Here is a 13,696-nt window from a genome sequence, read left to right as displayed (position 1 = left end):
AATTTATAGCATTCACGGTAAAGTTTGTGGAAAACTGTTGAGCAAAAAATTCAACCTTGTCTGTTGCTGTGTGACAAACCTCTTGTTTAAGAGAATGGAAGAATTGTTAACCACATTACAGATTTAAGGTGTATAAATTTAAAAAAGAAATACTATACATTTTGCATCTAAGATGATTTTATTTAACAATAATTGATTAAACCAACATTATATAAAACCAATTTAATTAGTAAAGAGTGATGTTAAAAGAAAACGTTCTACGCAAATTCACAGCATAAGAAAATGTTGTATGAACATAACTTTGTTTTTTTCCAAATAAATATTCTATTAGATGAATTAAAAATTAAAAAACAGACGAGCATTTTCAATGGTAATTTTTATTTGACAGTATTTAATATATCACATAAATGACAGGTTATTTAAAAGAAAGAAAAAGGTTGCAAGAAAAATGTACAACATAAAATATAATTGAAAAAATAAAAGGGAATTATAATTTTTTAAAGTAAAATTCAGCACTAAATGAAAGTGTATTTAATGTTAATGTTTTCTGTTCTTTCAAAAGAGAAAGTAAAATTTATCATAATGAAAATCTTACAACTAAAAGACTATATTCTCTAAGAAAAGAAATTACATAAGAAAAAGAAAACAGGTAACTTTAATTACGCTATCTTACAATTATACTAAATTATTTTACAATTTTTTTTTTATATTCACGATCCAAAGAGTTTCAAGGAAATAAATTCCAAAATAATTATGAATTCTCTTAAGTTCATAGACAAAATCAGCAAGATTTTGGTGTGTGTACTTGTGAATACGATGCTATACAGACACAAAAATGTTTGCTTTTGTTATCAAATTAATAAAGACGTATAGTAAATGGAAGAATTTTATGGTTTTCAATTTTAACAAGAAAATGTCATTTTTGATTTAATCCAGAATTGCTCACTGAAAAAAATTCTAGAAGTTCGTTATTACATTGTATTATTAATTATCTTTTGGGGTTTAGTTTTAAAATGCATAGCTAACAATTGCATTATAGTAAAACACTTTAGAATATTGTTAATGCCAGTTCGATATACCAGAATTTTAATATATATATATTGGTAAAAAAAAATTACCGCACTAAAAAGGTGACATTACAATTATAATAATCTGGTGTACAGGTGTATATATTTAGACATTGATATTTTTCTTTCATCTGAAATTTGTTGTTGCTTTATTTTTGAAGTTTCCAAATCAAAATCATGTTGATTAGTCAATGCGAAAGAATTAGGAAAAAAAAAGAAAAAAGGCAACTATAAATTAATTTATCTTAAAAAACCATTAAAAATCATTAAAACCAAAAATATGCAAAGGCCCAATAAATGAATAATACAAATGAAATACATTTCAGTGTTTAATTTAGATTCACCTTTAATATGAAAACTGATTTGAGCAATTAAAAAGCATTATGTTATTATCATGGTTTCCCAACAACATAGAATAAATATTAAAGAAAAGAAATTAAAACTCAAATGTGAAAAACTTTTTAATCATGATTCAACTTGCTTCATTGAAACACCCTTAAATGACATTTTAAAAATAACAATGTAATAAATGAAGAGAGGAAATGAGAATTCCTCAAAAATTATTAAAAGAGGAAGTGAAGGAGTAACAGATATGCTGAACAGTCGAATTACACGTTTGAAAATAGCTTTTCAAAAATTTGCAATTCATTTGCCATTCAACATTTGTGCATATCACTTGGGTAGATTTCTAAGATTCTGGTAAAATAATGGCCCCATCAGCACCATAGCTTGGTTTGCTTTCTTGGCTGAGAACTGTGGTTTCTGTGACATTGCCAGCAGCCTCATCAGCTCCTGGTTCTTCACTTGGTTGAACACTTGAAGTTGGCTGTGCAGTAACAGGGGAAGTTTCTGCAGATTCGCTACTCAGTTCTTCCTACAAATATATATTAAAAACGAATGTGACTAATTGATTCATAGGTAGAAAAAAACAGACAAATGCACAACAAAGAAAACTAAAAGCTAAGCAAGAGTAACAAATATAAAAAAAAAATTTATCCAAACAATTGACTAATATCAGCTCAATCTGTGTGATCCATTTCCACTACTAATGATGCATTTTACTTTGTTTTTCTTAATCTGCTTTTTTTTTTTTTTCTTCTCCATTTTAAGAAATATACATATTGGATATGTTTTTATTGAAGTGGAAAAATTTTAAATTCTTTATTATTTGACACTATTTCTGAGTGAAGGTTTTTACAGGTTTCTTCATCTTGGTTATTGTTATGTGCAAACGTTTTAGCTGCTCTCTCCCTGGCCTTCTGTTGCTTCGGGTCATATACATTAAAAAAAAAAAAAATAAAAATAAAAAAAACCCTTTCGATTTCAAACTGAATATCTTATTTAACTGCTCTGATCTTGCATTCTATGATTTTTAGTTTTGTATCAATTCATTTTATTATGTTCTTAGAGATTGAATTTACAACTTCTAAATTATATCATAAGAAATGTTATCCAGTTGACTGTCTAATAGAACAACTGAGGATAAATTTTTATCATTATAAACATGGAGATTCAAAGGAGGTTCAGTTTGAAATTCACAGGTTATGAAGATATGACGGTAGTAAATGAAATGTGAAAATGACAAGAGCTAAGATGAAAACATGTAAATACTTATTTCATATTATTATTATTATCATCCTCATCATTATACTATTATTGCTTATTATCATCATTACTATTGCTTATTATCATCATTACTATTGCTTATTTTTATTATCATTATTGCTCATCATACTCATCATCATTATTGCTTTTTATTATTACTATTGCTTATTTTTATTATCACTTATCATCACTTATTATTTTTATTGCTTATTATTATCATTATTATTATTTTTATTGCTTATTATTATCATTATTATTATTTTTATTGCTTATTATCATCATCATTGCTTATTATCACCATTATTATTATTTTTATTATTATTGCTTATTTATCATCATCATCATTCTTATTATTATCCTCATTATTATTGCTTATTTTTATTATCATTATTATTGCTTATTATCATCTTAAACACTCATAGAATCCTCATAATATTCCATTGATCTAGTTTTTTGCAAACAAAAACAAATGTTATATATATTGGTGTTTACACTTAACACCATTAACTGACACTTGTATATATTACTGAAATTCAAATATATTTCTCTGATAGATGAAAGCCAGTGCAATGCCCTCTCTCCCAGTATATATTCAATTTTGTATGCTTACAGAATTACGATGACTAAAGATGTTTGAAAATTAAAGCTCATGTAGAAAATGCCAGATAAGTAAGCCAAATGTTACATTTTAGCTCTTCAAATCTGTAATATAGATATAGAAATTTATCACTAGTTCATTGTTTTTTGCCATCAACACAGCAAAAGATAAAGAATATGATGTTAGATATACTAACAATGAACTTAATTCTATGATACAGACATTATCACATAACCATTGAAAGATTCTGCATAAACTTTGCTCACATATTTTCTAAATAGCACTGCTCTATTATTTTATAGTTTTTAAGCTTATTTAGAATATTACTCTGCAACATTAATTTTCTGTTACATTTTTTTATTTATGATTTCAAAACAAAATTACAATATTTCTTTCCTTGGCAACAACTTAAGGAAATATATGTATGTAAAGTATGTTGAAAAATTAAATAATTTTTACCAAAACTTTTTAAATTTATATTTATGGCTTATTGCTTTAGTTGACTGTAATTTGAGGATTAAAAAAAAAATAAATAAAAGAAAAAAAGATGATCAATAAACACTGATTTTCAGTAATTTTACTTAATAAACCAGAATCATAGTTTTATTTAGTTGTGTTTTTTGGCATATCAATCCTTTCTGGATTATTTAATGTAGAATCCGGTCATTTTCATAAAAGTTTTTATGCATCAAGTCCTTTATACCTTCAAATATTTATTCATGGTGTTTGGTTGTTTTGTAGAGAAAAATTCTTGCTTTTGGCTTCACAGAATGTAACTAAGTTTTGCATAGGGAAAGGAAAAAAAAACAAAAAAAACAATAACATCAATGTTTGCTACTCTTTAGATTAGGAAACTGGTATCTAGAATCATAAACCCAAATTCTAGTACATATTGTTTTCAATGCTAATATGTAGTTAAAAACAAAAGAAATTGTTTTAGACTATTAAAATAATTTCAAGACTATTGATAATGTTTATTCATTCCTTGTGTTTGAATTCATGTTTTGAAACATGATGTGATATCAAATCGATATTTTCTTAGGATGTTTTAAGCTCTATTTATAAGAAAGTTTGAATAGTTCAGCTGGTAGAATGTCAAACTGAAGAACTCAAGATTCTGGTTTTTATTTCTGGTCATGTCATCTGCTTTATTTGTTAGGAATTTATTATTTACAATGCAACATGTTCTATCTCTAAATATAGAGAAGATTTGATATTTTGAAATGTGACAAATTATGTTTTAAAAGAGTGCACCAGATAGAAAAAACTGGGGAAGCAGAATCTATAAGATATTAAAAAATATTTATAATTTAAAAATGTGCTTTCTTTGAAACTGCCCTTAAAAATTGTGTTGCTGCAGATTCTATCAAAATCATAGAAATTACAGTGGTGCTTATCGTTGCCAAGGATGCGGCTAAATCACGTTACAAAAATTTCAACACATTGAGTATGAAATAAAATTATTTATTTTCAATATATTTGGTATCTGGCCAACGCTGGCTCTATTAATATACAAATTCAACTATGAAAGAAAGAATGAAATCATCAACTTGTAGAAATGGTGAAAGAATTTTAAGTACAATATCTGTTGAGTATCCGTTATCAAAATATTAGTAGTATAAAATGTTCATCATCAGAAAAATATATTAGTTCAGTGTAAAAGACGATTATACAGTACTATAAATTGAAGAGTTTTATTGTATACAAAATGGAGCAAAATTTTTTTTTAAAAATGATTTCCTCTTAATTTCTCATGTACAAACATGCATTCACCTTCAACACAAAATGCAAATGTAGTGAGAAGTTTTTAATTTCTACCAAAGACGATATCAAATGAATAAGAGGATGAATTGCATGCAGAAGCAGCTGTACATAACAAATACAAATTTCTTGAGCATTGATTTATTTGGAGCCAGCCTTAATATATACCTAAAATATAGCATATAAATCCAATTATGTAACTAGAGTGATGTATATTGATTTACCCACTAAAAGTATTGCAAACATGTTATTTTCGGATATTTTTTTAAATTAATAAACATATGCAAATACTGTACAAGGCTATTCAACAAACAAATTTGGAAAGATTCTAAGAAAAACATTTTTAATCACATAAGTAAAAATTGTACTGAATATTGTTTTGACTTAGAATATACAGATTCTTGTAATTATTCTTGAAATAGTGCCCATTGTGTTAATGCAATTCATGGTTTAACTATTGTTAGTTTATCAGATTATAATCAAAACAGAAAACAGTTGACATGAAACATAACTTAGATTATGAATTTGAGGTTAGGAGAAATGTTTGAATTAAAAAGATTTTTTAAAGAGTTGCAGACTTAATTATTCAGTTTATCTACTTTTAGATGAATATTCTTCCCAAATTTTGTTTATTTAATGCCAGAAATATTGTTTGAAAAGTGATGAGGATTACACATATACAAGTTTGGAGCAGGTGCAGCGTATGAACAGCAATGTGAAAGAGAATGCAAAGGTTATCCAAAAGCTAATAAACACTTGCTAAATAGCAAAACTTGAAAGGTAAATTTTTAAATAATGAAACATTTTTTTAAATATTTTACACAGTGGCTTAACTTAGTCTCAAGACCTATACAAATACTCACTGCAATTTGTCAATAGAGAATTCATATTGTGAATTAAAAAAAAATTTCAAGCAAACCATATCTTTTGCTTAATTAATTCATAAATTTCAGAATTTAAAAGCAATGCTAAAATAAATTTTGTATTTAATAAATTTATCAAAAAGTAGATTCTATAGAACTTCAGGAACTTTATTCTTATCAAATTTGGAACAGAGATTCAAAGATATCAGCACTGGAAGCAAGACTGATATATTTACATAAATTTATTTAGTATTGTACATATGCTTCTAAAGATCTATTTTGAAAATGTTTGGTGTTTCAAGTATAAAACAATGTTATTTTACTAATTTTATTTTATTATTTAATATTTTAAATGCCCTTCATTTTTTATCAGAAATAATCAAAGAAAATATATTAAAAAATAAGAAAAAACAAAGAGGAGGAACAGAAATGCAATTACACCTATGTGAGGTATATTTATGCTAGAAATAGAACTGTCAAATGGTTTTTCGTGATGGGGGTGGGGGACTAGGTGTTGAAATGCTGTGATTGTTTTTTTATTTATATAAAAAAAATGTTATATAATTACTGAAGTATAATTACCAAGTGAGAATTATCTGCAAGATTATAACCACTTTACTACTTCCATTATGGTTACAAGTACAGAGTTTTGTGAATAAAAGGACAACGATGATATAGTTTTTTGTGTTTAAAATCCCATGTTCTGTGTAGATAGAGCAAATTTATATTCTAATGAATACACTTAAAATTCAGATCTTTATAAAATAACAGCCTATAGACACTATTTAACTATACTGATATTACTCAAGTGAATTGTTTTTCAGTTTTTTCCTTTTTTCTTTTTTAAAGTTTGACAAGTATATATTTTAACATTCCCTTTTAAGTCTGAAAAACATTTTTTACTTTTTACAAAGATTTTCTTTGGTTGTAATTTTGTTCTGCAGATTTGCTATTGTGTTAAAAGAAAATTTTTTTTAAGTAAACAGTTATTTTTATTTAAGATTTATTTCAAACACCTTTGTAAGAAGTACATAGTTTAATTTTTTTTCTTTAGATACAAGTGGGAATATAAAAAAAACAGTTTATTTTTGCAAATATCTTTTGAAGTCCATATTCGAGTTTCATAGAATCTTCACGGTTGAAAGTTGTAAGTAAAGCAATTTTTTTTTGTTTTTTTTTTTCAAATAATCGTAATAGAAATATTTCATAGTTTGGACTGAAGTTCACATTAGCTAAATGATAGCAGGAATAGGAGTTGACTTATACAATGAGCCTAGATTGCCTAGATAAAGAAATCATCAGCAGCAGTGGTGGTAGTGCCTTGTCATGTTTGGTTGAGCTGCCATATATAGTTTTATAAAAATAATACTTATCCTATCATAAACCCTAGGTACGAGTGGTAAGCCCTTCTAAAAAAATAAACAAAAAAACCTTTTTCTTAATCTCACCACTAATCCTGGTAATTTCACCTCAACACAAAAATCAAAAAAATTGTAAAATCACATGTTTAACAAAATAAACCCCTGCCCTAAAAAAAAAAAAAAAAAAAAAAAAATACAAAGCTTATCTCTCATAGAAAATTTTTTTTAAAAAGTGGTTAATTGCTCCAAAAATGAGGAATCATTTTATTTTAAATTCATATACGAGACAGATCTCTTACTCAATTTTAAAATAAATTTGTTCATGTTTTTTTAGGGTGTTTACACATATTCACCTCCCAAGAAAATAGAATCTCATTTTTTTGGTGGCAAATGGTGTACATCTAAAAAAAATTTTTCATCATACTAAAATGTTACATTTAACAGAATTTATTGAATTTAAAAATCCTTAAATTCTGTTAAGCTGAAGTTTTTATCTAAAAAAAAAAAATAAATAAAAATAATCAAGTTTTTTATGTCTGCTCCAATAAATAAAAACATAACTATTAGTTCCTGCTAATGACCATCCAAGTGTTTAGGAAATAATTTTTGGAGTCAAAATCTTTCCTATCCATCGCAATTTATTTTTGCAATTTGGCAAAATAAGCGGTTTTAAAGAGAGGGGAAAATACAAGATGAAAGAAACAGAGAAAACAGAAAAAAGGGAAAGAAAAATAAAGCATGAAAGAATTAAAATAAAGGCAAGACAGAAATCAGACTTCTTTATATAAAAAAGACATTTTATTCAGCGTTCAAAAGAAAAAAAAAAAAAACAAACAAAAAAAAAAAAAAAACGAATGTCTCACATCCCTGCAAAGTATATAATGAAAAAGGGCCTTGTGGAAACATTGATTCACTCAGTTTCAGTAAAAAAAATGGATACACTTGAAAACCAAAAGGATCATTCTCCAAGAGACCCTGGATTCTTCAGATCCAATAAGACTAAACTGTCTCTAGAAAGATTATACTTCTATTAACACAATCAAAAGTTAAAAAATTGATTTTGTATTTAGAAAGCTCTTGATAATTATATTTGAGAATTCAACTATTTTATGAAATAGATCTATTTAAACTAATTGTCCATACCTGGCACTGCCCATAACTCATTAATGTAAAGTAATTCTTTTAGTATTTGGATTTTAAAAGTTCAAAATGTAGTAAATTTTTCCATTCAAGTAGTTATTAAAGATGAAAAATATTGAATTGTTTAAGAATAAGAAAAAATGCATTATGATAGTGTAAGATGTCAAAAGAAATAAAAATGAACGTTTAATCATATAGAGGCATTACTATGTCTATTTACTGAAATTGCTGATTTCTTCCTGAATGAGCTGAAATACAAGTAATTGTTGTAAATTAAAGAAATTTTATATGTTATTGCATTTAGGATATAAAGAAATTATAATTCATGTTATCACATTGTTTAATTCAATAGATACGCAAATAAAAAGAAAAAATAATTTTTTAAAGGCATTGATTGCCCTAACATGCAATAGAACCCTTGACCTTCAACTATTCGATCTAATGTGTAGCCAATCAAGCTGTGATGGCCCATATAATAAAAAAGATGAAATATGTGTGTAGTGAGGTGAAGAAGGTGTCCACAATGAAATCAATTTCTCCTCCTACTCATACCCTTTCCTTCTCTTCTCCAGTTAATAGATGATACTATTACTGAGGCTATTTTTTCACAAATAAATTATTTTCAATGTTTTGCTAATTATTCTAAGCAAGGTGATAACATGACTTTCTTGTATTTAATTTTTTACATATCCAATTTCAATGTACAAATTACTTCACAAAGAAAGTTTAACTATGTTTTTATAAGGAATGAAAAGCTACTTTTAGCAATGACTAATCACTTAAGAAAACCTTAATTAAACTATTTAAATTGTCTTTGGATTTCACTAAAATTATAAATATCAATGTTTATGAAATTTGTTTCCCGATTATATTAATGAAGAAAATTTGATTTATTTAACAGTCATTTTTATCATCATTCAATCACTGTTATTCAACATGCGTGGGTGATATAACGTTTTTGTTTTAGTAGTATTTAACAAAAATGAAACAACTATATCATAAAATGTAACAAAAAATATTAAATGAAACAAATTCGTTTCAGCTCAAAAGTTAGTGTTTTAAATCTTTTGTTTCAAATATAAAAAAGTACCTAGTGACCCCTTGTCATGTCTGATAAGTTGCAATGACCAGAGGCAAACAGATTTAATACAAATAATTCTATCGATCTGTTATTCTGATAAGATAGAATACAAGCATTTTAATGTGCAAAGGAAATTACTTAGATTATCCAATAAAAACGCTTTGTAAAAAAGAAAGAATGAAAATGAAACCAAATGTCAGTGTTGCGGTCAAAATGTTAGTGATTACAAACTTTTGTTTATTAAAAAAAAAAAAAAGTAATTTGTGAACGCTTGTCATTTGAAAAGAAATTTGGAATGAACAGAAGCAAATACGATTCAATAAATGCAATTCTGATGAACCTTTAATCATATAAATGAGAATAGTGAAAAAGTAAAAGAGAATATTATTTGGAGTATCCAATCAAAAATGCATCAGAGAAAAAGAAAAGAGTGTAGTTAGGTAGGTAGATAGAGAGAGAGAAAGAGTGTGTCTTTTGTTTAGATTGAAAATGTAAAGCATTTAACAGACATTAGAAAAATTGAAATATGAAATAATACTATACCAATAAAAAAAAAAATCTTGTGTATACAGGAAGATGTGGTAGTAAGATTGAAAATTCCCATGATTTTTTTTTTGTGTGAATCTTAAGAAAAAAAATCGAGTATGGCGAAATACAAAATTTGATGAAAGGGAATGAAACATGCATATAATCTGAAAAAAACACATTAACAGCATAAATATATGCTGAAGTAGATTTGTATAGGCAGTTTTTGAATAGGCAAATATAGTGGGGTTTTTTTTGTTTTTTTTTTACTGCTTTTTGTATAGGCAGCTATACTGATCAGTGAAATGGGGGAAAACATTTTATTTCCTCTTTCAAACCCATCTTTCTGCTTTAAAAGTAAATGCAACTTCCTTATATACTTAGTTATGCATATACTTGCGACTTCAAAAAGAATAACGAATTTGCATATTCCTTTAAAAACGAACTTCTATTAATTCATTGTTTGTTTCTTTCTGTTTAATGAATGATTACTTCCATTTCACTCTTATACACTGTTTTCTTAATGAATGACTACTTCCATTTCACTCTTATACACAGTTCTATTTGTGCATATTTTCTACATTGTGCATAATTGCATGGCATTTGGAGTTACATTTAGAGTAAATCTATTTCTCTATAGAACAGTCAATTTTTTACCTACAGACTTGAAACTTGATATATGGGCTCTTTGGGTCTGTAGAACAAAATAGATTTGTTTTTTTAACCAGAAATATGGCTGCCAAGAGATCATAACCGAAAATTTGGAACTTTGCAGGCATAGTTTGATGTAGTATATATATACTCTACACATGTGCATTTATACATTAATTTGTCAAGTTTTGATATGCATAGTTGTGAATACAGCTAGAGAGCTAAATGTTTTGGTTTGGATTCTAGTGAATGGCACCCAAATTATTATTTTTTTTACTTTTGAAATCACTATGTATTGGGTACAATATAATAATCAATAGATAATTGGCACTAATAAATACAAAATCTGTATAAATTAAAATATCATATTTAAGCAGGTTTTAGAATCAGCCAATGCCAGGCAGCCTACTAGTATGTGTGTATGTGAGTGTAGCAAAATTAAATACAAAAAACAGCATTTCAAACTGTTAATATGGCTAAAAAAATAAAAATAACAGATTGTGTGTGTGTGTGTGTGTGTGTGTGTGTGTGTGTGTGTGCACACATATATATATATAGACACTCACATACAGAAAATCTGGGGTTTTTTTTTGTTTGTTTGTTTTTTTTTACAATATTAACAGTTTGAAACACTTTTTTTTTTAATTTAATTTTGCTACCTGAGCAAAGAGAGAGTTACCTGTCCTTTGTTTTGCATATAAATGCATCACCCCCCCCTTTTATTGACAGAATGTATTTATTTTTTAATTTTATTTTTAAATATTTCTACATGGATAAAAGTTATACATGGACACGATTGTTTTCGGCTATCAGCCATCGTCAGCATGACAAGGATCAAATACCATGAATGCACAGAAAAATATTAAAAAAGAAAATTTCTTTTTGAATTAAAAAAAAATACATCTCGTCAGTAAAAGGAGTAAACACATAAGCAAAACAAAGGGTATAAGGTAGCGAAATTAAATACAAAAACTGCGTTTCAAACTTAATATCATTTTAAAGAAAAAAAAAAAAAAAGATCTATTTAAAAGTGATAAAAATTTTGCATAAAACGTGGCTCAGTGATAAAAAGTCAGACTGCGGATTGCATAGTCATGAGTTCGATCCTTAGCCATGTTGACAAAAGATCAACTATATGAAATAAAAAAAAAAGTATAGAAATAAAATATTTCTGTTACAGAAAAATGCATGAATAATAAGAACACTTTAAGACACACAAATTATTTTTAATCCAATAAATCCAGTTTGTTAAATCCATATATGAAACTTAAAATGACTACTCTATCAAGAACTGAAACAGCTAAATAGGTTAGAGCATAATGAAAATTATCTTTGTACCTGCAATCACTTCTGATTAAATATTGATCACAATTTTGGATTACTTTGGGATAAAAACTAATTAAAGAATGTTTGCATAAAATAAAATAAAAAATTTAAAGTGAAAAATGGATCACCAGTATATGATTTGTGCATAATGAAAACCTAATCTGAAAAGTTTCAATAATTAGGAAGCATTTTTATCTTTACAAGAGACAAACCAGATTTGCTAAAATATGCACACAACTTTTTGCATGTTTTGCAGAATAAACTAAATGTAATTTTAGATATTTTGTGACCAAGTGTAATTTTTGCCAATTTGGAGATCATTTTCAGTCAGCTGAGGTAGCAAACCAGGGTTTTAATTTAATTTTATTGCAGTAATTGAATTACCACAAAAAAATTAATGTAAAGAACTATTAATCACAACATTTGGTGAAATTGGTACAAAAACTAATGAATTTTAGAGGTTCCGAAAATATTCCCATTTTTGTTTCTGATACCCTTACCTCCTAAATAGTTTAGTCAGTTTTTTTATCATAATTTGATGCAAAATTTTATAAAAAAACTTGATGAATTTTGATAAAATCAGAAGAAATAAACAAACAGTAACAAAAAAATGGGGTTAGTGTGATTAATCAGATTCTAAATTTTCATTTGCTTTCAATTATGATCAGAATAATTCATGTATACCTTGGATAAAATCTTGAGCCAATCACCTATCCTCTAAAAAGTTTTCGCAAATATTTTCAAAATATATTCAAGTTTACTATAGATTGCCAAGTTTGCTAAAAATCATGATTATAAAATATTTTTTTTTTAAATGGAACCTTAACTTGCCTAATTTTTGGTATGGATATTTCTAATTTTCGTAACCATTTTAAAATAATTGCCAACTTGGAGACAAATGTATATATAGTTTAGGTTTTCACCTAGTTTTAAAGTAGCCAAAAAATAACAAATTCTTACTCTACTCTAACTGATTAAAATGCTTATTTATTTTTTAAATAAATGTTTATCATTTAATTTATTTTTTTTGGTTGCTCCCATATATGGAGTCATGAAAAGGCTATGTTTATACACGTTCTTTCACAGAAAACAGATGAATTAACACTGGCAACAAAACTCTCACAGGTAAGAACATTTGTTTTCAATAATTGTGTCAGACTGATAGTAAATTTAAGTACTTATAAAATAAATTTTCAAAAAAGGTCAAAGATTTCAAAAGGGGGAAGATTCATTAGCCTAGAGGCAAGTCTATGAAGTTAAAGGTGACTTGAATCTCCCAACCAGCAGTAATTATCATCTACTATACTGAAAAATAAATATTTATTTAAAAAACATTATCGTTTATACACACACACACACACATTATATATATATATATAAATAAAATATTTATTTTTTTTTCCATTATCTGGTTTGATAGTAAAAATTTTAGTCCATTATCAAATGTTGATTTTGAATCCTAGACCAGGTGATAAATATTTTCACAATGTGTATATACAGAATTTACTCCTAAATTAACCGATCATGAATTTTGGAACAACCAACTGCTAGGCGTACGGACGGATGAATAATGTGGGTTATATTTAGTTTAAGTTAGTTTAGCATTATGAAAAAAAAAAAAAAAAAAAAAAAAGAGTATGAAAGTGTCCTGTTTGCGAAATTTATTTTATCCATCTGAAACTTAAGTATATCTTAGCCAATTATTCAAATTTACTTAT

At 26.5% G+C, this 13,696-nt stretch overlaps 1 protein-coding gene across 4 annotated transcripts in view; it reads right to left on the bottom strand.

Annotated features, from left to right (window-relative positions):
- Nucleotides 1–361: 361 nt before the first annotated feature.
- LOC145276886 (dnaJ homolog subfamily C member 5-like) overlaps nt 362–13,696 on the bottom strand; it is a 125,035-nt gene continuing 111,700 nt past the window's right edge. For all 4 annotated transcript variants that reach the window (XM_080128318.1, XM_080128315.1, XM_080128316.1 and 1 more), the window contains one exon: nt 362–1,941. In XM_080128318.1, the coding sequence (XP_079984444.1) occupies nt 1,756–1,941 (186 nt within the window). In that variant the 3' untranslated portion in view covers nt 362–1,755. The remainder of the gene's footprint in view (nt 1,942–13,696) is intronic.

The sequence above is a fragment of the Euprymna scolopes genome, chromosome 5 (genome assembly GCF_053919585.1).
Source record: "Euprymna scolopes isolate OS-2025 chromosome 5, ASM5391958v1, whole genome shotgun sequence".
In the NCBI taxonomy this organism is placed as follows: domain Eukaryota; kingdom Metazoa; phylum Mollusca; class Cephalopoda; order Sepiida; family Sepiolidae; genus Euprymna; species Euprymna scolopes.
This window is presented reverse-complemented; position numbering and strand designations above follow the sequence as displayed.